This window comes from Miscanthus floridulus, chromosome 11 (genome assembly GCF_019320115.1).
Source record: "Miscanthus floridulus cultivar M001 chromosome 11, ASM1932011v1, whole genome shotgun sequence".
NCBI classification, from domain to species: domain Eukaryota; kingdom Viridiplantae; phylum Streptophyta; class Magnoliopsida; order Poales; family Poaceae; genus Miscanthus; species Miscanthus floridulus.
Window position 1 is genome coordinate 80,289,320 of NC_089590.1, and position 24,142 is coordinate 80,313,461.

The 24,142-nt window shown below is 48.9% G+C and overlaps 2 protein-coding genes across 2 annotated transcripts; both read right to left on the reverse strand.

Annotated features, from left to right (window-relative positions):
• Nucleotides 1-1,612: 1,612 nt before the first annotated feature.
• On the reverse strand, nucleotides 1,613-2,598 carry LOC136493547 (RING-H2 finger protein ATL8-like). The gene has a single exon (XM_066489644.1). The coding sequence runs from the start codon at nucleotides 2,477-2,479 to the stop codon at nucleotides 1,904-1,906; it is 576 nt and encodes a 191-aa protein (XP_066345741.1). The 5' UTR covers nucleotides 2,480-2,598; the 3' UTR covers nucleotides 1,613-1,903.
• A 4,369-nt stretch (nucleotides 2,599-6,967) lies between these two features.
• LOC136492277 (protein S-acyltransferase 21-like) lies at nucleotides 6,968-22,239 on the reverse strand. The gene is made up of 10 exons (XM_066488351.1): nucleotides 22,098-22,239; nucleotides 10,914-11,026; nucleotides 10,731-10,833; nucleotides 10,434-10,639; nucleotides 9,844-9,912; nucleotides 9,663-9,734; nucleotides 9,401-9,529; nucleotides 8,678-8,758; nucleotides 8,380-8,571; nucleotides 6,968-7,863 (listed from the first exon to the last, which is right to left on the reverse strand). Exons 1-10 carry the CDS (start codon nucleotides 22,237-22,239, stop codon nucleotides 7,057-7,059), a joined length of 1,914 nt encoding a protein of 637 aa, XP_066344448.1. The 3' UTR covers nucleotides 6,968-7,056.
• Nucleotides 22,240-24,142: the final 1,903 nt, after the last annotated feature.

The window sequence follows — 24,142 nt, forward strand, 5'->3', positions numbered from 1 at the left end:
GTGGCATTTTTCATCACTCCACAGTTCGTCCTGCCAATCTGCCATGTGCTAACTCATCATTGTGCAGTAGGACTAATGCGTCGAAATCTTCAAATCGACACAGCGCAACCTTGACTGCTCGTAATAAGTCCTTTTAAATAGTAAATTTAGCCGTACAACTTCTCCCATCAAACTAGTGTTTAGCACAAGTAGTCAGTCCAAGCTCAAAAGGGTTGGCACCAATGTACACAGTGCTGTCTACTCCCAAAAGAATGCAATTTTAGATTTAGTCAAATTTGTGTAAATAGTATTTTTATAAAAATATATCTCATAATAAGTTTAATAATAATTATTTGATAACAGAAATATTTGTATTCTTATTAAAAAAATTAAACAAACTGAAGATGTTTTGATTTAACAATTAACACTATGGCCCTGTTCGCTTGTCTTATGAGCCGTACTATTTCAGCGAACGAACGGTGTTTTTCTCTCACAACAAATCAGCGAACGGTACTTTGAACGATAACTTTTCACCAAAGCGAACGGAGCCTATATCTGTAGTAATTGCATTCGCTCTGAGCAAGGGACGTATATCCAAATGACATCCCATCAGCCGAATACTTGCTTAGCTGTTGTGCTATTAATCTGGAAATGGTGGGACGTCCGACACAAAGTGAAAGCGGGGGAGATGCAGCAGTCTTGCCATGAGGTTGCTCATGTACGTAGTTGCTGCAAAGACCAGTGACTTACAGAAAGAGGAGAAAGGGGAGAGAGATCGAAACTGCATTGATACAAGAAGATGCTGGTCTCCACCTCCTTCTGATTGGCTGAAGGTCAACTTCGATGGTGCTTTCTGCAAGGAGTCCAAGTTCGGCTCCTGGGGCTTTATCATCAGGGATTGATTACATGGGGGCTCCGATCCTGGGTGGAGCCGGATGCATAGGTCCAGTTCAGGACGCACTTATGTCGGAAGCGGTGGCATGTTTGAAAGCCCTTGAGGCAGCTGATCTTCATGGTATTTCGCGCATAATTCTGGAGACGGACGCAAGGCAGATGGATGAGGCAATCCGTACGATAAAAAGGAATTTGTTTAGAGATATTCGGGAACTCTTGTATGAACGTTTTGTTTGTCTCCATCTTGTACATGTACCTCGTGTATGTAACTCGTCTGCGCACGAGCTTGCTAAGATTAGTAGGAGCTAGGTACCGGGCCAATCATATGCATGGACGGACTCACTCCCGGTCTCTGTACACGATATGGTCGCTCGCGATTTAACTGAGCTTGGGTTTATTAATATAAGGCCGTATATTCTGAACTTGTGAGATCAAAAAAAAAAAAAGACACCCATCACGTGACAAAACGAAACTCTCACGTGACCTCAGAGCAGAGCAGCTGTACGGCGATTGATTTTAAGCGAAGGTGGCAATGACATATTCCCTTTCCCTCGGGGATCAAAAAACGATGATGTCGACTTGCTAAATATCAAGATGAAGGAACGCAGGCTACCATTCTTGGTTCACAAATCACAACACCAAGAAGATAAGCATCATGCATTCCCGAGCAGTTAGGCCATGCGAAATACATTTCGCATTCCAGGGGAGCTGATTTCATGTGAAATCGAATTACCAAAGCTCATTGCATGCATATTAATTACTTGAGCATTTACAAATTGTACAGAGCCGGTACTACTATGGTGCAGTGTTTCAGCTGCAACAGACACTCTTATCACCCAAATGAGAGTCATGAATTGATCCCCCAACTTCCTCACTCCCAGATTGCTACGCCTACGCTACGCACTACCAACCACAGCCAGGCAGGCACTACTGAAATCTACTGCGATCAGTAAACGAAACCAGAAGAGGCGAGAATGGAATTTAACCGAAAGGTTTGCTTCGCTTTCGGATTGGACAATCACTCTGCTGCCTAGGCCAGGAACGGCGGCATGGCGCTGTAGTAGGTGGGCTTCCAACCAGAGTCCCCGTCCTGCGGCCGCGCGCCGCAGCGGCGGCACCGCTCGCCGGGCGGCAGCTGCTGGAGGGACAGGATCCGGCGGCAGGAGGGGCAGGACGAGTGCCCCCGCAGCCACTTGTCGATGCAGGCGGCGTGGAAGGCGTGGCCACACTGGGGCAGCACGCGCATGGACTCGCCCTCCTCGAACTCCGCCAGGCAGATGGCGCACTCCGCCGCCTCCCCTGACTCCGCCGCCGGCTCCCCCCCTGACTCCACGTCGCCTCTGGCGGCGGATGGCGCGACGTACGGCACCGTGGGGATCTTGCGGAGCACCGACTTCTTGACGCCCCTGTTGGCCGCCGCCGCCCCCGCCTGCGCGCGGCCGCGCCCGCACGCGCACCGCGCCACGAGGCCGATGCCGAGCACGGTGATGAGCGCGCAGAGCAGCGAGGCGAGCACGATGACGACGTCGTGGTCGTCGGGCCTGTCCGACCCCGCCGCGCCCACCTGGCTGGTCCCCCACATGAGCTTCCTCGCCGCGCCGTGCATCCTCGCCAGGGATCGCTCGCACTGTTCGCTCACGGGCACGGGCTTATCGTCGCAGTCGCAGGGGAGAGAGAGAGAGAGAGAGAGAGAGAGAGAGAGAGCAGGGGAGGAAGCTGACAAAGTGTGTGTGTGCGTGGGAAGGGGAGCGAGGGGTGGCCCTGCCTTATATAGAAGCAGAAGCAGATCCCAGTAGAAGCAAAGCCCACTGTCTCTGTTTGCTGCCTTTCGGAGGAGCGGATAAATAAAAGCAGCCAGTCTCCGGGGTTTAAGGTGTGTGAACTGTGAAGTATACTAGGAGTACACAAATAGCGTCTTCTCCGACGTGGTTTTCCTACGTTTTGGACCGCTTTTCCATGCTGGCTTGGGTGATTTTGCGCTTTAAAAGTGTTCATATATACGAGGAATATGCTCCGAATATATATGTCTATACTCTTCGTCTTCGAGCTTTGTGTTGCCTACGACGAAGCTCGATGCAAAAACTAATTTGAGGTAGCGTGGAGTATATGTATGTCCAATCAGAACAGAAAAAACAGCTTTTTCTGGCTTTATTAAGGTGCCAAGCGTGGCGTGAAGACAACACGTTATTTGGACACACTTGATCTATTCATTCAAATTTAGAAACTTCTGGAATCATTGCGTGCAAAAGATCAAAGGTGGCTCGGGTCCTTTCTAATCTTAGGGCTTGAAAAGTCCCGCCCTGTGGATAAACTAGTGATACCTCGATAATATTTATATTATTCAGAGAAATGAACGAAAATAGGATTTAGTACTGGTAGTCATAGATAGACGGTGGCGTCATCCATGACTTTCTGTTCTTGCTTATTTCCCTGGCAAATATTAAGCAGCGTGCATTTTTTTTATGCGGGGAATATTAAGCGTGTATTATCACACGAAGGATAGTGTAGACCGACTAGTCCAATATAATTTGTCTAACTATAGCTTGACAAAACAGACCTACGTACAGTACCATTGCTAACAAAAGTCCTCTGGTCTGTTCTCTTCTCGGGGACAAACGAAATGTAATAGCAATTTCATGTACATTAGCAGCCGACGAGTCCATACGGTACATTCTCCTTTCGGTACCAAAACAAAATGTATGCATTTGCAATCAATGTCTGACGGTTCATTTGCCTATCCTATCGGCGATGAAAGCACACGTAAGAGCTTCACGAACCAGTGTGCGGCTACTCCGGCAGCAGCAGTAGTAGCCGAGGAGCGAGGAGTCGGCTAGCCTTCGTTCCGGAGGATGGTGGTGGCACTGGCCGGCGCACGGCAGCATTCGATTTTTCGGGGCCCGGGCGGGCCATGTGCGCGCGGTGCACCCGGATCCCAAACCGGTTGTTCCGGGCTCGGCAGGCCCCCGAAGGGTGCACGTCACGCCACGGATTTCGGTTGCAGGCTTTCCGCTTCCATCCGGGGGCACCCCGCTAATCCCGGCGAGGCCGGTCCCGGTCCGCGTCGTCGTCCGTTTCGGCCGGAGCGATCGCCGTCGCCTCTCGCTGAGTGACCAACCGTCGCGGCGAGGCGAGGCGTTGCTGAGACACTTTCCGCTACCCTCTCGCCCAAGGTTTCTTGTTGGGGAAACGCGTGGTCCTGGTCTCGTCTGGTCTGTCTTTAGCTAGCGGCGGCGCCGGTGCCGGGTCGCGGGAGGTGTCGTCCGGAGGTGGCGCTCACGCCGTTGGCGTGGAATGGAATGGCCGGTGCAGGTGCAGGTGCAGAGGAGGATGGTCCTGGTGCTGGTGCAGGGAACCGCCAACTCGGGAGCCTTATCCTAGAAAACACACAGCCTGCTCGATCGAGGGGGGTATTGTATTTACACGCAAATAATCTCCCCGTCTGATCATTTCGCGCCTGAAATGAAAATATCTCCAGCTTTTGAACCCGCACCTGGGCTGGGCCGTATGGGCGGCGGCAGGGGTATGCCCCTGTATGCCTTGGCATACCCATGATTTGGGAGAAAAAAATAATATGTATAATATACACTAATACATAGGTTTATACGTATCTTGGAAGAGTCACTCGAAGGCCCAATACAACAAAAGTTTATGGCAGCCCACGAACGAAGCCCCGGAATACATCTCCATGACTCCGTCGCTCGGTCGCCCCTGCCCGGCGCCCCTTTCCCTGCTCGCGTGCGGCTTCACGGCGCGTTGCTGCCTGCCGTGTGGCTGACTGGCTGACGATTCATCTGCCGCCGCACCCCACAAGCCGAAGCATTACACTCGATGATTCATCTGCCGCAATATCGCAAGAACTGAGCGTCGACCCCGTCTACCGAGTGTCCTCTTCGGTGCCTTCCGATCTTGGCCTGCTTGTGACTCTGAATATGTGCCTGGACTGGCTGGAACAGGTAAGTTAATTAGACCTATAGAGTCCTGGCGTGCTAGCAAATTTTTAATTTAATAATTTACTAATGTTGTTGTCGGTTGATTTGATTTGATTTGTTTGTGTTTTCTTTTGTTCTGATTAGAGTGAAGGGCTGAAGACATTAGACATTTAGACATGGGACTTGACTTAATACATATATACACTCTATGAATTTATTTAAATTAATTCAATCCACATCATGTCTACTAGAAATAGAAAATATGATTCTTGAGGTTAGTAATATTTTTACTATATTTCTACATATGGTACAAAAGAATACATATTAAAGTTATAAATTTAAGTGAAAGTATGTGTATAATACATGTTAAAGTCATATATTTTACTGAAGCTATGATTTAATTTTATTAGCCATACAACTTGTATAAACTTTAGGTCCCCGATTTATCGTCGCTCCAGCCCCAAATTTCTCGAGACGGCCCTGAGCACGCAGCACCTCCCCTACTCCGGCGACCGGCACCGCCAGGCAGTACCTCGCCACGTCCCCCACTCCGGCCGACTCGCCCCCTGCACTCCCCCCTCGCCGGCTCGACCGGTCGCCCCCTGCAGGCTGCGGCCCTTGCCCTTTTCCCTGCTTTGAAATTTTATACATGTGGCATATCCCGCCATAAATTCCTGGCTCCGCCCCGTCACCAAGAGCTCACTCAGTTCGCAGTCGCAGGTGCCTCCGGGAACCAGCACAAATGAGACGTGACTCAGGGTGCACGGTTCAGTGCGTGGGTTTGCACAACAGCTTTACATCTTGATTGATGCCGTGTTTGCCGCAGCAGCGGACCAGCCGGGAGATATTTGTTTGTTCGTTCTTTTTTTTTTCCTCTCTTTTTGATTGATTGAGAAAGAGCTGGCGATATTTGTTGACACTTGACACATCATTGTTGCATGCCTCCTGGCGACGCCTGTTGCCGTCGCGTTCGTGGAAATGGTCCCGAGCACCACCAACGCCATCGCCACGAGGCACACGGCGAGGAATAATCCCAGGCACATTTTGAGCGATGCCTGTACACTGGCCAATGGGCCATGATTCTCAGTTTGGACGCTGAGGTATACTAGACCTGAAAATGGTGGTCAGGAATCATCAACATCAACGCTCTCCCTGTCTCTGGAGTCTGGATGAATCGGTCGGAGAGTTACACCCACTTTCACTTCTGTCCGCGAGGGAAGAACAATAAAAATACGGAAAGAAACACCCACTTTTCACTTTCACATTACAAGAGAGCAATAACAAACTATATAGTATTTATCCGCTAATGCACCTTTTTCAACATATAAACACGGAGATCAGTGTACCTTTATCACGTGCAGGGCAATAACAAACTATATAGCATTAGTCGATGACAATTGACAAATGACAAGTACCGTCACTTTTTATCCAAGAATGGCTCACGATGAAGAGGGGCTCAATTCCGCGGAGTCACAACCACCCACTTACTCTTTTTTTTAGATAACCACCCAATTACTTAGGCCCGGTTCGCTTATCTTATAATCTGTCTTTTTTAACTTGTTTTTTCAACCAAAACAGTATTTTTTTCTCACAACAAATCAGCCGGAACAGTGTTTCGGCTTGTTTTTTTCAGCGAAGCGAACGGGGCCTTATTCCTCGCGGATTACACGAGTTAAACAGCCACAAGTCGTGCAAAAAGCGGGAGTAAAATATGATTGCAGCCACTCAGGCCGAGATAAACTGATGGTCATGGGCAATCCGGGCGGCGAGTGCACGATGCCTCATGCGGATTTGAGATAGCTTGGACAGTTGACATATAGTACAAGATTATCCAAACATCGATAGGTCATTCCACCAGGAGAGAAGATAGGGAAAATCGATCCAGATTAGCGAATAGATTTAGCACATTTGTAGTTTTATTTTAATAGGGAGCACGTTTGTAGTTATCGCCTTGTTTTGAGAGTGGCCAGGTGAAGCTAATTAGGTTTGGTGACAGAACATCCTTGTCACTTTCACTTCACTACTAGAACTGGCAATAGGGGTACCCTCGTTATCCTACTCATCATCACTTGCATAACTTCAGTGTTATGGTTGCTAGTGCCTAAATTGATCTTAATTTCCATGAACCGGATACAGAAAAATGATGAACCAATCTGTCAGATGTAAGAGCTAAGAACTACTATACATTAATAATAGAGCAGAGAAACATGTGTTTCGGAAGACTACTCCAAAAAAAATTTGATATAGTAGTATTTCACGGTAACCTGGACAGCTGATCTTTCTGGGGGTCACTGGGATCGAACACCGGGAGCTGGTGCGGCCGAGGCCCGGCAGACCTTTGGCTCGAACCACCAGGATCTCTGAAGCTTCTTGCTGCAGGGTCTGCGATCAGAGGTCCACCAAAGAATATAGACTGCCCGGTGTATCCCTGGTTTGCCTGAGCAGACACGAACCTGCCAGCTTCCTGATCCCAGTAAACAGATGACCGGGAGGACCTGTCAGCTCGTGGTGGGGGGTAGGACCTCCCTGCATTGGTGATTTCAGAGACAGGAGCTTCACTGACGCTTGCTTTTGCTGAGAATGGAGACCTATTTGCTGATGTCTGGTAGATTGGGTTGAAATGCTTGGAAGGATGGTGCTCGTCTAGAGGAGTTGGAGTCCGTGAGTCGCTCTGGAAGCTGCTCGGTGTCTGGGGGTACAGCTCGATGTCATCTGCACTTGCTCTGCTGGGTAGATAAGAGGGCTTGTACTGTGAATTCCCGCAAGACCGAGGGTACCTATGGTGTCCGGTATCAGCACTTATGGCACTGCTTCTGGTACTGAGGTTATCACTGTCTGCCTCATACTGGTTGCAGGTATTGATCGGTTTCAGCACAGACGAAGAGGCTCTGGCTTTTGCTGCTGCTTTCATGGCCTCATTTGAATCGAGCTTCGCAAGCTTCCATGCACTGATGCGAACTGGACGTTTAGGATGGGTTTTCATTCTTTCCATTGGGTCTGTGGTATCAGGATCAACAGTTGAAGGAACTCGGCCAGGCTCCAGGTGTGGGATGATTTCGTCCTGCAATGTGATGCAAACAGGATCAAATATATGCAGGATGACTCGCTCAGAAGGAAAAGATAGGTGCAACTTATAATTGCAGACAACTGTGACAGGCCGAACATCACTAATTTTGATAGATTATTATCTAGGATAGTGTGAGTTTCTGATAAGATTTGTTGAAGTTGAAAGAATAGACTGCACATCAAATTGTGGTGCCTTCAATTATACTCACTCCAGTCACAAATAAGTGACGTTTTGGACTCGACACGGTCTTCAGAATGCAACTTTGACTCTACTTTTTATTACAAGATATTATGAAACATAGCAAAAGTACTCTTTTATGAAAATATATTTCAAGACATATCTACTCATAACATTAAACTCAAAACATAAAGAGTAATTTGTAAACAAAGTTTAAAATGATTGACTTAGGGCAACCCAAAACGTGACTGCAGGGAGTAGAACATAAACACAAGATAATGGTGCTAAGGAAAGTTGACATGGCCCAGAAGTATTACATGATACAATTAGTACCTGGTCAATGAAGATACGTGGGGGAGTGCACCATGCGCCTTTGTAGTGCCGTGCAAACGAGCTCCCACTAAAACCTGTTGGTGTAGAACTCATTGGAGAAGATGCCAAGCTTTGTTGGTCATCATTGACAGAAGGTCCAGGAGGTTCACTCTGAGCCCTCATGGCCACAACATATTCGTAAGTTGTTATGCCCTGAAAAAAAATTGTGCAACAAGAGTAACCACATCACATGATGCATTCTTGGACACGATCTAATAAAATGGGACAAATAATGACAAGTGACAACAAAGTGACTAACCTTCCGGATTAATATCATATGGAAGAAAAATAGTTCTCCTAGTGGTACTGAAGCAAGCATAGAAAGAGCTGTAGCCAGGGCCTAGAGTCAGAGAGGTTTCTTTGTCAAGATTGTGACAGCTTACTAGCCATACCATATCATAATTCATAAACAATTGACAATTGACTATCTCAGACTCATCATAGTTTACAGGACAACTATGTCCACTCAATTTGACAGTTTTAGGTACTGCCAGTATTATCTTCCTCAGCTATGATAATCGTTCTCTCTTCTTAGTGCATGTGTACATAGTCGGCATGGACCTTGCATTATCAGCTAAGACCTAAACCTCAATTGGACTAAAGGTTAAGTAAAATGCCTTGTTTGGACAAAGACTATTACTGTGGATTGTAGCAAATGTGCAATACGCTCAGCATTGGTTGTGCAATTTCTGCTTCTAAAAGTTAGCAATTCCTTCCTTTCACCTCTATATAAGATTGGCCCCTTTTCATACTAAGTTGTATTGAACTCCATATCTTCTCTTACCTCAACAGCCTAATTAAAGTTAGGACCTACCAATTTGATTGTCATTATCACAAGGATCCCGAAATAGCGATGATAAAGCTTGCAAAATTAATAAATGTACATGAAAAATTCTATTAACTATATAACAGAAAAAAATCACATTGTAAAGGGAAACTAGATTAATATTTTTTTAAAAAAAAATAATAGTTTAATACTTACCACAATGGTTGCAAAGGGTGCTCGTGAAAGACCATCGCCCAGCTTTTCCACAATCTGATCTTCTATAGCCGTCTTATCAGTGAAGCAACGAACAAAAACAGCAATACCAACTCCACACTCAACAGCAAGCTGAATTTACAATAATGGCAACTAATCACAAAAAATGCTTTTGGATTAATCCACAAGATAAAAGCTTATTGGTATTTAAAAGGATGTAATGTTCACAGTTAGAAATATTAGCATTCCATGATTTTTAACATACCCAAGCCAGACTCACAGCCATAAGGCATAAAAATGTGATATAATTTTTTCTTCCAACACAATTGTTCAGCCACTGCATCAAAAGATAAAACACAGGTTTGAGTACTCACAAAAGGAAAAAAAATCAACAAGTAGAAAAAGCAAAGAAAGCCAAATTAGGTAGAGAAGATTTGATATAATACCCGGCAGTGATGATCAAACCCATCAACGCACTTGTCGCAACTTCGACAGTGCTTGCTATGTGTGTGCACCTGTATCAGAATACAAAGGAAGCTGCACTTAGTGTCAACTAAAACTTTGTGTTGATACCATGTGTCCAAACATAAAGTGCACTGAAGATTAATACAAAGAAAAAAATAAGCAAGCATCATGGCAAATGAAGATGCCAACTGCTGCCTTCGAAATGAAACAGAAGCACCGAATAGTCATGAAAATATATAAATGAGTCATTTTTCTTATGCTTAAATAAAAACTTTGTTGCATAAAAAACTATCTAGGTTGAAATTGTAATAACATTCCAAACAGTGCCGTATTGAGAGTACCTGGAACTACATGAATACAAAAAGATCGCTAATATTTTTTTAGGCACCAACTCTTAGCATCGGTTATGCTGCAAGCAACAGTTTTGGTTTTCAGGTACATGGGTACTTAATAAATTGGTAAACTAGAAGCAAAGAACCAATAATATACTCTTGGTAAGATAAAGAGAAATTGGGCTCAAACAGAAACACACTATGCACATCAAATAGGGTTGGGGCTCAGCATAAAGTACCTCCGCATTGCAAAGGGTGCAAAAGAGTGCCTCTTCACCATAATCTTCTTCATGGTTAGCTTCATCCTCTTCGCGACAGTCCCCAGTTGTACAAATAGCGCAACAAAAGCAAACCCTTCCAAAGCATGATTTATGCTTTTGGATATCCTCACCGTCACCGTTTCTCAATCCTGGCTTACCAGCTTCTTCTTGAGTGTCTACAGGTGCTTTTAACCAGAAGATAAAAGATGTACTAGTAAATAAAGTGATAGGGTGCAAAATAGAACTATAGAAGCATTGTTAATGAGCAAGATATACCTTCTGATTTATAAAATAGTGTGCCATCCATGGAAATCAGGATGCCAGGGTCAGCGGGATCAACCGCAGTACATCTAACATATAGAATCAGCACGGATAAGGCCTGGCAAAACAGAAAACAAATATCAAAGCAGTGATCACTTACTCAGGTATTAAATCCAAGCATGGTAGGGTGGAATCTACCAGAAAACTATAAATAACCACAGCGATATATTCATACAAGTCCTTCCCAAGAAATGGAGAGAAGAAAGCATAGAATGCTATACAAAGCAAGAAGTACACTGTTATAGCTACACCTGGAAAAATATATATATAATGTTATTCATAGCAATCATACTGTTTCCACTGATAAGGGGTAAGCACCAATAGGGCATAGGTAAGGAGTGCATTGACTGCAAGGATAGAATTTTAAGAGGAAGCATGAATGAAATGTAAGAGGGCCACAAGTTCAGCAGAACTGAAGGCCATGACTCCCATAATGTACATAATAATCCCTATCTAAAACGGGAAGCTCCTAAGAGATATTACTAAACAATGAGCTTACAAGCATGTCAACTGATTATACCGTCAAATTTACAAGTGTGGACTTAAAATTTTATATTCACTTCCAAGAGAAATATTTTTTTATAAGACAAACTCATCAGCTTAGACTTTTCATGCTTCTTCTAAAGGACACTCATAAAGTCATAGTAGTTGAGAATTTGTAGCCTTTCCCTCAAGCTTGCACTTGTATCAAGACTTTATAGATGAGGGGCAAATAGGTGAGCAAATGAAAGTAAGCAGGATGAATTGGCTTGTGAATGGATCCAGGCCACTGCTAACTGAATGTTCATGGAAAATTCAAATTCAAAAAATGAAAATACCTACTTGATAGTATCACATAATCGACATTTTTTCCTAAGGCGAAAACTAATATTATACTCGTAGTTCACGCTTTAAAAATCTTGGTCACTAGTCACTACTCCACAATTCTGACCTCACCAGGACACCATTGTTCTCTGATAATGCATCAACAGAAGTAGGATACTACAATTCAATTCTTCATTGAATCCAGAAAAAAGGCTTTATAGCAACACACTTCACAGAGCTGCCAAAGCTAATAGCTGGGCATTGACGCTAAGATAGAATACGACAAACTCACTACGACATTCAAACTCACCGATGCATTAACAAATTTTTAATTCAGTGCAGCACATTTGGTTTCGCACATCTGGCTGTAGCACAGGCAACTATTAATTGGCTGAGACAGTGGCATAAACCTAAGGAACATACTAGTGGCAGGGTCAGATCCAGATGAATGACAACAAACAGAACGCATCAGTTATTGTTTAGGAACACGGAAGCATCCATTGTAAGGCATCACGCAAAGAGGAAAGTACAGTAACACATTTTAACAGCAACCCCGAAAAATAGGGTCCATGATGAATCGAATACAACATGCAGTTTAACACAACCTAACTATATCAAACCTTACAAAAATGAAGGTACACCATATTAGGGAATAAGGTGAAAGCGCAAGGAGACAAAAGAATAGGGCGGCAGCGAAGCTGAATTTGGATGTCAAGTCCGACATCACATCATAGACGAAAGAGCAGAACGGCCCAAGAATACCAACAAAAGTGACACTTTCATTGGAGAAAGCGAAATGCCAGATAAAAACCAGACACATTCTATGCCGCAGGAGATCAGGATGTAGCGCTGCATAAAATTCAGGTAAACACCTGCCGTTAGGATAAAACCTCAACAAAACCAAATCCATGTGCTACTACTTCGTGTTAAAATAGAGAAATAACGGAAGTGACAAAATTCTCGCGCGCTTTTCAGAGTATAACAGAACCGCGCAGACGCATCGGGAAAAGAGAAGGGCAACCCATCACATCGCATCAGATCACAGGCATTCCTCATCAAACGCTAAGCACGTCAGAGAGAAACGGCACCAGGAATTCGTTCGAACATCGCCCCAGAAACACGGACCGGAAAACCTCCCCCACTTCAGCGGAAACCCGAGCATAGCGCGACGGGATCCGGAAGCGAGCACATTGCGCGCCCAACTCGCACATTCAGAGCGGAGGAGAACTCATGGTGCGGGAGAAGGAAGAATCGCGGGCGAACCTGCAGGGTGTGCGCGGGGAAGCTGCCACCCGTGGCGCCGCGCCATGGAGGCTGCCCGCTGCAGCCAGAGGCGGCGGCGGGAGGAGGAAACGGAATGGAGGCGGCCCCGGGATCAGCGGCGCGTGAGCTGCATTGCGGTGCGGCGCGAGATCCCGAGCCCGCGGCCGAAGTGGAGGGAAAACCCTAGCGGCCGAAGTGGAGCGCCCGTACAGCCGCCGCAGCGCGTGGCTGTGTCAGGCGGCAGCGGCAGGCGGAGCCGAGGACTGGACACTGGAGGGAGGGTGGAGGAGAGCAGGGGTCGAGAGGAGAAAGTTGAAGACGTGCGGGCGGCGATGGGCGACGGCTTTGGGCTCCTTGCTCTCGGGATCGGGCCGTCCGAATCGACCACTTGCAGTTGCAGTTGATGTGTGCACTGCAAATATGCAAACGATTTTGTTTTCCTTTTTTAGCCGTTTTTTTAAAGAAAAATATGTACTACTTCGTTTTACGGTAAGGCAGTCTCAGTGCTACTGTTATTTATAGAAATTATGTTTTAATAGTACTCGTAGTTTTTATAGAATAATTTTTTATTCAATCATACGTATTCTCTCATCAGTATCTACCTATCGTATCTCTTTATATCTTGATTCTCATATAGTCATAGTTTCTTATTTGAGAAATCCTTTTTTTATCTCTCTTCTTTAAGTAGAGTGTCACGTTATCTTTTTGTTTAGTTGACACTCTAATTAATGATATAGAAATCATCTAGTTTCATGGTTGAGAGTACCCTAAGAATCTTACTTTTTCCTTATCTGAAATATAAGTCCAATGACACATTGGCACCCTTTTTTAAGTAATATATTTCCTTCATTCTAGAAAATTTAATGTTTTAGGATTCAAAATTTGTCTCTATAATTTTGGATGTTTTAGTTCTTAGATTTAGTTCTTAGATAGACACTGGGTTTGACCCACATCAGTCTGAGATAGCAGCATGTATGTCTTTATCCATTCTTTTTAATCAGTAGTTTATTTCTTAGTTAACATAGTTAACCTTCAATAAATAAAGTATCGATGCCAAAAGTGACCAACTAGTGAATATTTGTGGTTTTACTGTACGTTGTGATCGGAGGTGGCCTAGCACTCATGACATAGGATTTATACTGGTTCGGGCAACGTGTCCTACGTCCAGTCGGGGTCGGTCGGTTGACTTTATTCCTGAGCCCAGGTGCTCGAAGTTTGCAGTGGGGTTACAACGAGAGGAGAAAGATGGGGTGTACAAGAGGTCCGATTGGCTCCGACCGGAAGGGCCGAGAGTGACAGGAACTTTGCTATGAGCTAAGTGTTCAAGCGGGGTTGCTTGAGGTCCGAACCTGGTGGTTCTGTGGTTGTGAGCTATCGATCTAAGGAACTCTGGCCTACTGGAATCGGTCTCCTTTTGTTGGAGGAAGCGCACCCCTTTTATAGATGAAGGGGACGGCTTTACAAGTGAGAGGGAAAAGGGTGTGTATGCTACCGAGCCTTATTGTCCACGCCTACCGAGCCTTATTGCCCACACCGGTGAGTACCAGATAATGGTAGACGCCTACAACACTGTTGATGTCACTGTAGAATGTCAGATGCATACGGGAGGTCGTGCTGCCTTTTTCAGGGATGGTGGACGTCGGTACCCTGCAAATATTGTTTGATGCCTAGAGGCATGTGAGGAGTCTCGTTATGTTGACTCGGTACGGTAAATCCTAGCGCCCATACCGCTATTGATGCCCAGAGACACGTGGAGGGCCTTACCGTATGGGAGTTTTAGCGGCCCCTACAATACTGTAGAGGGAATATTGTCGGCGCCTACAATACTATTTGTGTCAGGTGGCTGCAGAGTACCTGTTCCGTTGCAGGGTATGGTCCCTGGTACAGTGGTTTTGACTTGTGAGCCTTGCCTTGCCTTCTCCGTACGTCTTCTGGTTCCTACCGAGCGGGCGTCCCCGGTCGGATGGCTCCAGTCGGCTCTGAGTGCGCCGGACGGAGAAGAGCGGTGAGCAGGGTTCCTACGAGCCCTGGTCGGAGGGACGCAGGGTTGGAGTCGAAAGTAGCGCTTTGCCGGCCAGGCTTTCCGATCAGAGAGGGCGTCCGGAGGCGGCTGGAGGCCGAAGTGAGTGCTCCGATCGGAGTGGGGGGCCCAAGGGGTCGACGAGCGGGGCGCCGCTCCTTTCGGTCCAGACCTTCCGGTCGGCGACTGGGCCGTCCTTTTTCGGCCTGTTATATTTAGGACCTCTTGGGCCGAGCCTTGGCGTGGAAGCCGGTCCCCGAGGGACCCCGGTTTATATGAACTCGACGAGAAAGCCCCCGAGCCCCCCAGGCGATTCGGGTCAAAATTGTTCGGGGGATTTTTGTCTTGCCGAAGGGTGCGCGCGAGCGCACCCGCGGGTGTAGCCCCCGAGCCCCCGGGCGGTTCGGGCAGAACCATGTTGGGGGTGTTGTTCTGGTGGGCGTGTGTGCGTGTTTTTAGTTTGAGACGGAATTTTGTCGCCCGAGACGTCGTTGTGCAGCCGAGGCGGTTTTTTAGTTTGTTTTGAGAGATTGGGTGAAAGGGGAGCTTGTGGATCCCGTGTCGGTGCATGCCGTGGGGATCGAGCGAGGGAGTCAGTCAAGGGTTTTGGACGAGACAGAGCTCACTGATCCTAGCGTCGATGCGCGCCCGTGAGATTGGGTGAGGCAGTTAGTTTCGAACGAGACAGAGCTCCTCTGATCCTGGCGTCGATGCGCGCCGTGGGATCGGGCCGAGGTAGTTAGTTTCGGATGAGATAGAGCTCACTGATCCTGGCGTCGATGCGCGCCGTGGGATCAGGTGCGGCAGTTAGTTTTTGGACGAGACAGGGCTCACTGATCCTAGCGTCGATGCGCGCCATGGGATCGAGTGAGGGAGTTAGTCAGTCGTGAGAGAGCTCACTGATCCTAGCATCGATGCGCGTCGTGGGATCGGGTGAGGCAGTTAGGTTATTCGGCCGAGACAGAGCTCACTGGTCCTGGCGTTGATGCACGCCGTGGGATCGAGTGAGGGAGTTAGTTCAGTCGTGAGAGAGTTCACTGATCCTGGCGTCGATTGCGCGCCGTGGGATCGGGTGAGGGAGTTAGTTTGAACAAACCCCGGTGTCGGTGCGTGCCGTGGTTTCTAAATAGTTAGTTTAGGGGGTCGGACGAGACCGAGACCGTGGGTCCTGGCGTCAGTGCACGCCGTGGGACTGAGCGGGTCAGAGTTGTGGATCCCGGCCTCGGCGCAGCCTAGGTGGCCGAGGTAGTTAGTTTAGTTAGTTTTCACGTGAGTTCGAAGTCGCGGTCCCTGAATTTTTGGAGCGCAGTCGGAAGTGAAGCCGTTACGCGAGTTCGGAGTCGCGGTCCCTGGATTTTTGGAGCGCAGTTGGAAGTGAAGCCATTACACGAGTTCGGAGTCGCGGTCCCTGGATTTTTGGAACATAGTCGAAGCATAGTTAGTTAGTTAAAGATCAGATGAGGCGGTGCTCGTGGATCCTGGCGTCGGTGCGCACTGTGGGACTGGGTGAGTCGGAGTCGTGGATCTGGCGAGTTCGAGGTCGCTTCCTTAGCGTTTGTCTTGAGCCCCCGAGCCCTGTTGGGCCTTCGTGGGGGTCGATGTGAGTTGTGTGCGTTACCCCATCCGGTTCCTCACAACCGGAGGGGCTAAGTTTCGTCGCTTGTCCCGACGCTCGGGCTCGAAGACTAGCTCAGTGAGTTCGCTAACGGGTGTGATCGAGCGGAATCTGGGTCCGTCATTCATGACGGGGTTGGCATAGCCCTCTTGTGACATTCCACTACTCCTTTACCTGCAACCCGATAGATGCCTAGGTTGTTTCGGAGATTGACCCGAGTGGCCTAACGGCCTCCCCTCGATGGAGATTCTGTGGGCCTGGCGAGAGGTTCAGGATCAAACAAGAAGGTTGAGATGACCCAGTCTGCCAGACCGGGTGAGGGCCGCACAGTGCTCATCTATGGTTTTCTCTCCTGGCTCTGTTGGTTACTCATGTCGAATGAGGCAACCGCCGCTTCGTGACGCAACACGGAGCGTTCTGATGCATTTCGCCGCATGTGCGATGCTTAGTTCCCGAGCCCCCGGGCGGTTCAGGGCTCGAATCATCCAGGAGGCACGGGTGTATGAAATGAATGCGCGTATGGATGTATGAAATGGTTGTAAGGAAATAGAGGGGGTTGGTAGTGCTCACCTTGATGGCTTTGAGTGTCGGGGTTCAGAGAGCTTCGGTCGAAAATGTCCGATCGGGACCTGCGCTCGTCAATCGTGGGTGAGTCCTTGTGTGAACAGTTTTTGTATTTAATGAACACATGCTCACCTTGATGACCTGATTGACGGGGTTTGGAAAGCTTCAGTCGGAAATGTCCGACCGGAACCTTGACGACCTGAGTGATGGGGTTCGAAGAGCTTCAGTCAGAAATGTCCGACCGGGACCTGTGCTCGTCGTTCGTGACGGAGTCGGCATGGCCTATATGGAGTGCCCCTTCGCTTCCTTACCTATCATTCGGTGTCTATCCTGAGTGATTCGGTCGACTCGGGGGTCGGATGGTTTCTTCCGGCGGAAGATTTCGCTTTGGGTTCTTCTAGGTCTGGCCTGGGGAAGCGGGGAGCCGTCCGAGTGCGGTGGCGCTTTGGTTCCTATGCTCGTCGTGCGATAGTGGTTGATCATGTGGTAGTGGTGGGCCATGGCCAGGCCACGTCCCTTCTGATCAGGAGCCGTTCCGTTGGGCAGAGCACGTCTCATCGGTCAGGGCACATCTTATCTGCATTAAATGGAAAAGAGAGAGGTTCTCGCTCCGTCGTTCCGGCTTCCCCGATCGACGCGTCCTTCCCTAACCGATGTTCCCTTTTCCTTAAGTAGGAGAAGGGAGAGGGTTTTCGTTCTGTTCTTTTGCCTATTCTTCATCTGCCGTCGCCTTCTCTCTTCCTTTTTGCCGTGAGCGTTCCTGAGAGCCATGGAGGTTTCTAGGAAAGAAAGGGGAGAGAGCGAGGGAGAAGAGAGGAACTCACCGAAATGTCGGACTAGAGGTCATCCACCGTGAGAACGTCGGTGCTAGAGGCTTTCATCACGAAGGGGTTTCTGCTGCCACAGAAGGTGGCGCACTAGAGGGTCCCTAGCAGGGAGGAGTTCCCGCAACCTCATCCCAACGAGGTGGTTTCTTTGCTTACCTTTCATGAGTGCGGATTAGGATACCCCGCGCACTGGTTCCTACGTGGGCTCCTCAACAAGTGGGGTCTGGAGCTACAGCACCTCAATCCGATGGGGGGTGCTGCACATCGCTGGTTTCATCATCATCTGCGAGGCTTTTCTTGGGATGGAGCCGCACGCGGATCTCTTCTGGCTTTTCATCTCTGGGAGAGCTATGACGGCGAGGAATTCGGCCGAGACTGCACTGGTGGGGGGTTCGCCCTGCAGAGGAAGCCGAGCGCGGGAGGTGTGTGTCCCGCATACACCCCATGTGACTCCAACCGGGGATGGCATGGGGAATGGTTTTACATCCGAAATCCGGCGGAGGCGCCGTTTTTGGCGTTCACCGGTGGGAGGTCGGTGAAGCAAAAAAGTTGGTCGTGGGGTTGTGCCCGCATAGAGAGGCACAAGGTGGAGGTAATCGAGGAGCTACGGAAGCTCGTAAGGCTCGACCTTGACGGGGGTGTGGGTGTTTCCACATCCTCTTCCACCGCTGGGTTGCGTCGTTGGCATAGAGGATACAGCCGATGTGGATGTACGGTGGCCGGTCGGACCTAGACCATGTGTCATCGGAGGACCTGCTAGACGACGAGGTCTGGAGTCGCCTTGGCCAGGTGCTGCAGTTGAGGTCCAAGGATACGGTTGTGGGGAAACCCATACCATTCAATGCCTCGATCGTGTCCAACCTGGTATGATCCCTTATTTTGTTCGTGTTTCTTCCTCTGTCTTTGCTATTTCTTGATCCCAGGCCATCCGTTTCGTAGGGGCTTGAAAGGTACAAGTCTCGGCCGCACCTTCCTAAGGGACCGAAGGGCAGGGCTCGGTAGGTCGCCCAGAAAGAGGCAGCAGACGCTCGAAAGAAGAAGAGAACCGGGGAGGTTCAGCAGAAGGAAGAGAAGAAGAAGGAGGTCGCCCGGCGCGCGAGGGTCGGGGAACGTAGGAGCGATGTTGAGTCGGAACTCGTGTCGGATGATCCTATGGATTTGGATGACATGGTCTTCTCCGATGAGGAGGAGAGTCGGGAGGTCGTTGTGGCCTCGGCGGAGCGTTGCGACCCTGCGGCGACGTCCACTGGTGAGGAGCAGGAGGCCGCACGGCGTACGGAGGTTCCTACATTGAGGAAGCGTGCGGTGGGCACGGATGCCGTCGGTGGACGGGCGGCGAAGCGGACACGGTCACCGCGCCCCTCGGTGGTGTCGCCGGTCCCGTCGTCGCCCGTGGCGAACGCGGCTGAGCGAGCCAGGCGGTCCGAGGAGCGGACTGGCACTCGTGCGCCGATGGGACCGGTGCCAACGCCTGGCTCGTAGCCGGGGGAGGCCCTGCCTACCATGGGTGTGGTCGAGTAGTTTGAGCGGTCTGAGGAGCAGACTGGCGCTCGGGCGACGCATGACTTGTAGTCGGAGGACGCTCCATCCGCTGCTCCGATCAGGGAGTCCCGAGCCGGAGGTCATAGTGACCCACAGGCCGGGCAGGAGCCGGTCGGGACGACTCCACCCCCGTCTAAAGTAAGGGGCACGGGTCATAGCCTAGGAGCGGTCCTCGTGCTGCAGGCTCGTCGACATCGGGCCCTGCTTTCAGAGTCGTGCCATTCACCTCCTGGTATGTTTTTCTTTCTGTTGTTTTTTGATATTCCGCTGGTTGAGCTTTTTCGGAGGGTGACTTACCCGCACTTTCTGTTAGCGGCCGGGGGATGCCGGGGTTGAGCGTCGCTCCAACCCCCGTGCAGGAGACTTGGAGGCCTACCCTGTAGCGTTCCCTCTCGGGGGTGGTGCCCCCCGAGGCGGCTGCTGATAAGGCGACAGCGGCGGCGGCGGTGTTGGCGGCGATCCCGGTGCCAATGGCAGGGGTTGCGTCGGAGGTAACTCTCGCGGCCCCTCCTCTGGTGGTGGTGGTGGAAGAGATGAGGGAGGGCAAGCTCCCTATCTTGCCGGGTGGAGGGTGAAAGCTCTAGTTTGGTTTTGGTGAATTGATGAAACCCTAAGTGCTAACCTAGTTCATCAAGTGATCATGAGATAGGTAGCACACTTCAAGTAGAGAAGCAAATGAAGATCATAACATGACAATGGTGATAGCATGGAGATGATCAAGGGCTTACACTTGAAGAGAAGAAAGAGAAAAACAAAAAGCTCAAGGCAAAGGTATAACTTGTAGGAGCTATTTTGTTTTAGTGATCAAGACACTTAGAGAGTGTGATCACATTTAGGATAGATAGCCGTACTATTAAGAGGAGTGAAACTTGTATCGGAATGCGGTTATCAAAGTGCCACTAGATGCTCTAACTTATTGCATATGCATTAAGGATCTAGTGGAGTGCTAACACTCTTGAAAATATTTGTGAAAATATGCTAACACATGTGCACAAGGTGTTTGCAGGGTTGAGATGGGATTCGGCGCTTTTGGAAAAATGAAATGTCTATTTTCCATTACGCCGGATGCAAAATTCTTGGTGGTTGGCACATTTGAGCAAGGGTGAAGAAGTTAGAGTTGAAATGGAGTTGGTCGAAATAATGCTGGCGTCGGTCTACTGACCGGACGCTGGGTCACTCAGTGACCGGACGCTGAAAGGCTACGTCCGGTCGAGCTGTCGGACGGCACAGTGGGTAGGGTTGAGCACCGGACGCTGGTCTGCGTCCGGTCAAGGTGGACCGGACACGTCCGGTCGAAAAAACAAGCCTCGGGGAGCTTACTGGAAACGACCGGACGCTGGGGCTTCAGCGTCCGGTCAGTTTTGACCAGAGCGTCCGGTCAGCTTCGTAGCCGTTGAAATCTGACGAACAGCGTTTGAAGCTGGTGACGCGTGGCGTCCATCGGGCGACCGGACGCTGAGGGCCAGCGTCCGGTCGGTATGACCAGAGCGTTCGGTTAGAGCGTGTTTTGCCTAGTGAAGGGGTACAACGGCTCTATTTGATGGGGGCTCTATTTATAGCCCCATGGCCGGCTCAAGGGACAACTCTTGCACATTTTCATTGACATAACAACCTTGTGAGCTTAGCCAAAGCCCTCCTACTCATCTCCATCATTGATCCATCATCATTGTGAGATTAGGAGAGAATCCAAGTGCATTACTTGAGTGATTGCATCTAGTGGCACTTGGTATTCATGTTGCGCTGTGGATTTCGCTTGTTTCTCTTGGTGGTTGCCACCACCTAGACGGTTGGAGCAGCGGTGAAGGATCGGCACAAGTTGGTGATTGTTCGTGGCCGCCTTTGGTGATTGTGAGGGGAGTTGTACCTTCCCCGGCGGAGCGCCGAAAGGTAACTCTAGTAAATTGCTCGTGTCATTGAGTTACCTCACTTGTGGGTCGGTTCTTGCGGTGTCCAATCATGTGGACGAGGTTTGTGAAACACCTCTTAGCCGCCGAACCACCAAGTGTTGGTCGACACAACGGGGACGTAGCGTGTTGGCAAGCACGTGAACCTCGGGAGAAAATTGATTGTCTCTCTTCTTTGTCATTCTCCCGGTGATTGGCTATATATTCATCTTGTGATTGGTTCATCCCCTACACGTCGGTATAATCACTCTACTCACTCATTTACATTCTTACAAACTAGTTGATACAAGCTCTTTAGTGTAATTAGAATCAGTGTTTTCCTAAACGCTAAACGGTAAACAGTCGGTCACCTACCGTTTAGCTATTATTCGGGCTAAACGGTCAATTAAACGGGCTAAACGGTCAATTAAACGGGGTAAACGGACGATTAAACGGAAACGGACGGAAACGGCGCACCACCGTGTAGCGTGTACACGGCGTGTACACGGGCTACACGGCCGTGTAGGCGAACAGTGATTAGAATTGAGAGCTTGCTTTATTATTTACATTCATCTAGTTGAGCTCTTTAGAGTAGCAAGGTTGAGAGCTCTTAGTGAGTAATTACATAGCTAGTTTGTGTGCCTAAGTATTCATTGCAACTAGAATTGTTGGATAGGTGGCTTGCAACCCTTGTAGAGCTAGAGCAAGTTTGCATTACGCTATTTGTCATACTAATCAAATTGCTCTAGTTGATTTGTAGATTTTTAAATAGGTTATTCACCCCCCCTCTAGCCATATTAGGACCTTTTAGAGGGTCGCACGGCTTATCCTTGCCGTCGAAGCGGAAGGCGCTGGAGGGAAGTGCGGCCAGGACGAAGTTGGGATGCCTGGCGACATTCCACGCGAATGAGGTGGCGTACATCCTGTCTGACGACGAGGCGGACATCACGGTAGAGCCGCTGGTGTCATCGTGGGAGCTGGCGATGTCGCCGCGAGAGCTGGCGGTGGTCCAGTTGGAGGCTGGGCCCTCCAGCGATTTGCCGGAGGGTGACCTAGAGTGGCCCTACCCTAAGGACCCATCGAAGGCGCGATTCGTCGTCCGGGATTCCTGGGAGCGTCAGCTCTGGGACATTTTTGGGGGGCAAGGGCATGCCGCGGTGTCCGAGCTCACCAAGCTATCAGCGAAGCTTGAAAGCGCCCGGAAGCAGGCTCAGTTCGCTCGGCAGTTGGTTGAGGGTGACCTGCAGCTCGCCGCGGAGGTGAGTTTCTGGTACTTGTCCTTGCTCTCGCCGCAGAGGTGAGTTTCTAAGGAACTCTGGCCTACTAGAATCGGTCTCCTTTTGTTGGAGGAAGCGCACCCCCTTTTATAGATGAAGGGGGTGGCTTTACAGGTGAGAGGGAAAGGGTGCGTATGCTACCGAGCCTTGTTGTCCACGCCTACCGAGCCTTGTTGCCCACACCGGCGGTACCAGATAATGATAGGCGCCTACAACACCGTTGATGTCACTATAGAATGTCAGATGCATATGGGAGGTCGTGCTGCCTTTTTTAGGGATGGTGGACGTCGGTACCTGTAAATACTGTTTGATCCCTAGAGGCATGTGAGGAGTCTCGCTATGTTGACCCGGTACGGTAAATCCTGGCGCCCATACCGCTATTGATGCCTAGAGACACGTGGAGAGCCTTACCGTATGGGAATTTTAGTGGCCCCTACAATACTATAGAGGGAGATGTCGGCGCCTACAATACTGTTTGTGTCAAGTGGCTGCAGAGTACTGTTTCGTGCAGGGTATGGTCCCTGGTACAGTAGTTTTGACTTGTGAGTCTTGCCTTACCTTTCTCCGCACGTCTTCTGGTTCCTACCGAGCGGGCGTCCCCAGTTGGATGGCTCCAGTCGGCTCTGAGTGCGCCGGTCGGAGAAGAGCGGTGAGCAGGGTTCCTATGAGCCCCGGCCAGAGGGACGCGGGGTCGGAGTCGGAAGTAGCGCTTTGGGCCAGGCCTTCCGATCGGAGTGGTAGGCCCAAGGGGTCGACGAGCGGGCGCCGCTCCTTTCGGTCCAGACCTTCCGGTCGGCGACTGGGCCGTCCTTCCGGCCTGTTGTATTTAGACTCTTGGGCCGAGCCTTGGCGCGGAAGCCAGTCCCCGAGGGACCCCGGGTTTATGAACCCGACATAAAGATACATCGATAATTTCTTAGCACTAATTTATCCTAAAAGCCTTAAATCAAGTATTTTGTGACAAGGAACGACTATATAAATATATTTTTCTAAATATAGAAAGAAAAGGAGTACATGTTATGAAGATTATTATGATAATGAATCTAGTAAATACTAACTTTCTCTCGAATCTACCTCTACGAGGCATGAAGTCACGCTAAGTGTCTCAGTGTCAATGGGCACTTCACTTACTGCTGAAAGTATTCGAATCCGAGTGGACAGACTCCACCATATTGAACACAATTTAGCTGAGTTACGCTCAATTTGCTAATAATACTAACCTTGTGTTCTCAATATCAATATAAAGAGATTTAGATATGGTCAAACTTAGCTTAGCTAACTTATAGCAACTCTAATAGACTCTATATTCTTCATAATTACTTGGGATAGAGATTTTGATAAAAAAAAATACCCTCAAATAGTTTTTCTATTTGGTTATCTAAATATAGCTATCTTCTATTATGGATTTCTCGCTATCAAAAATAAAAAAAACGAGAAGTTGCCCTGTTCATTTCGCTGAAATTTGGCTTATGTTGATGCTTATGCTGAAATGTTGTGAGATGAAAACACTGTTCGCTCGCTGAAAAGTACTGCAGAAACAGGGCATCATCATCTCTAGAGTGCAAACAAGAT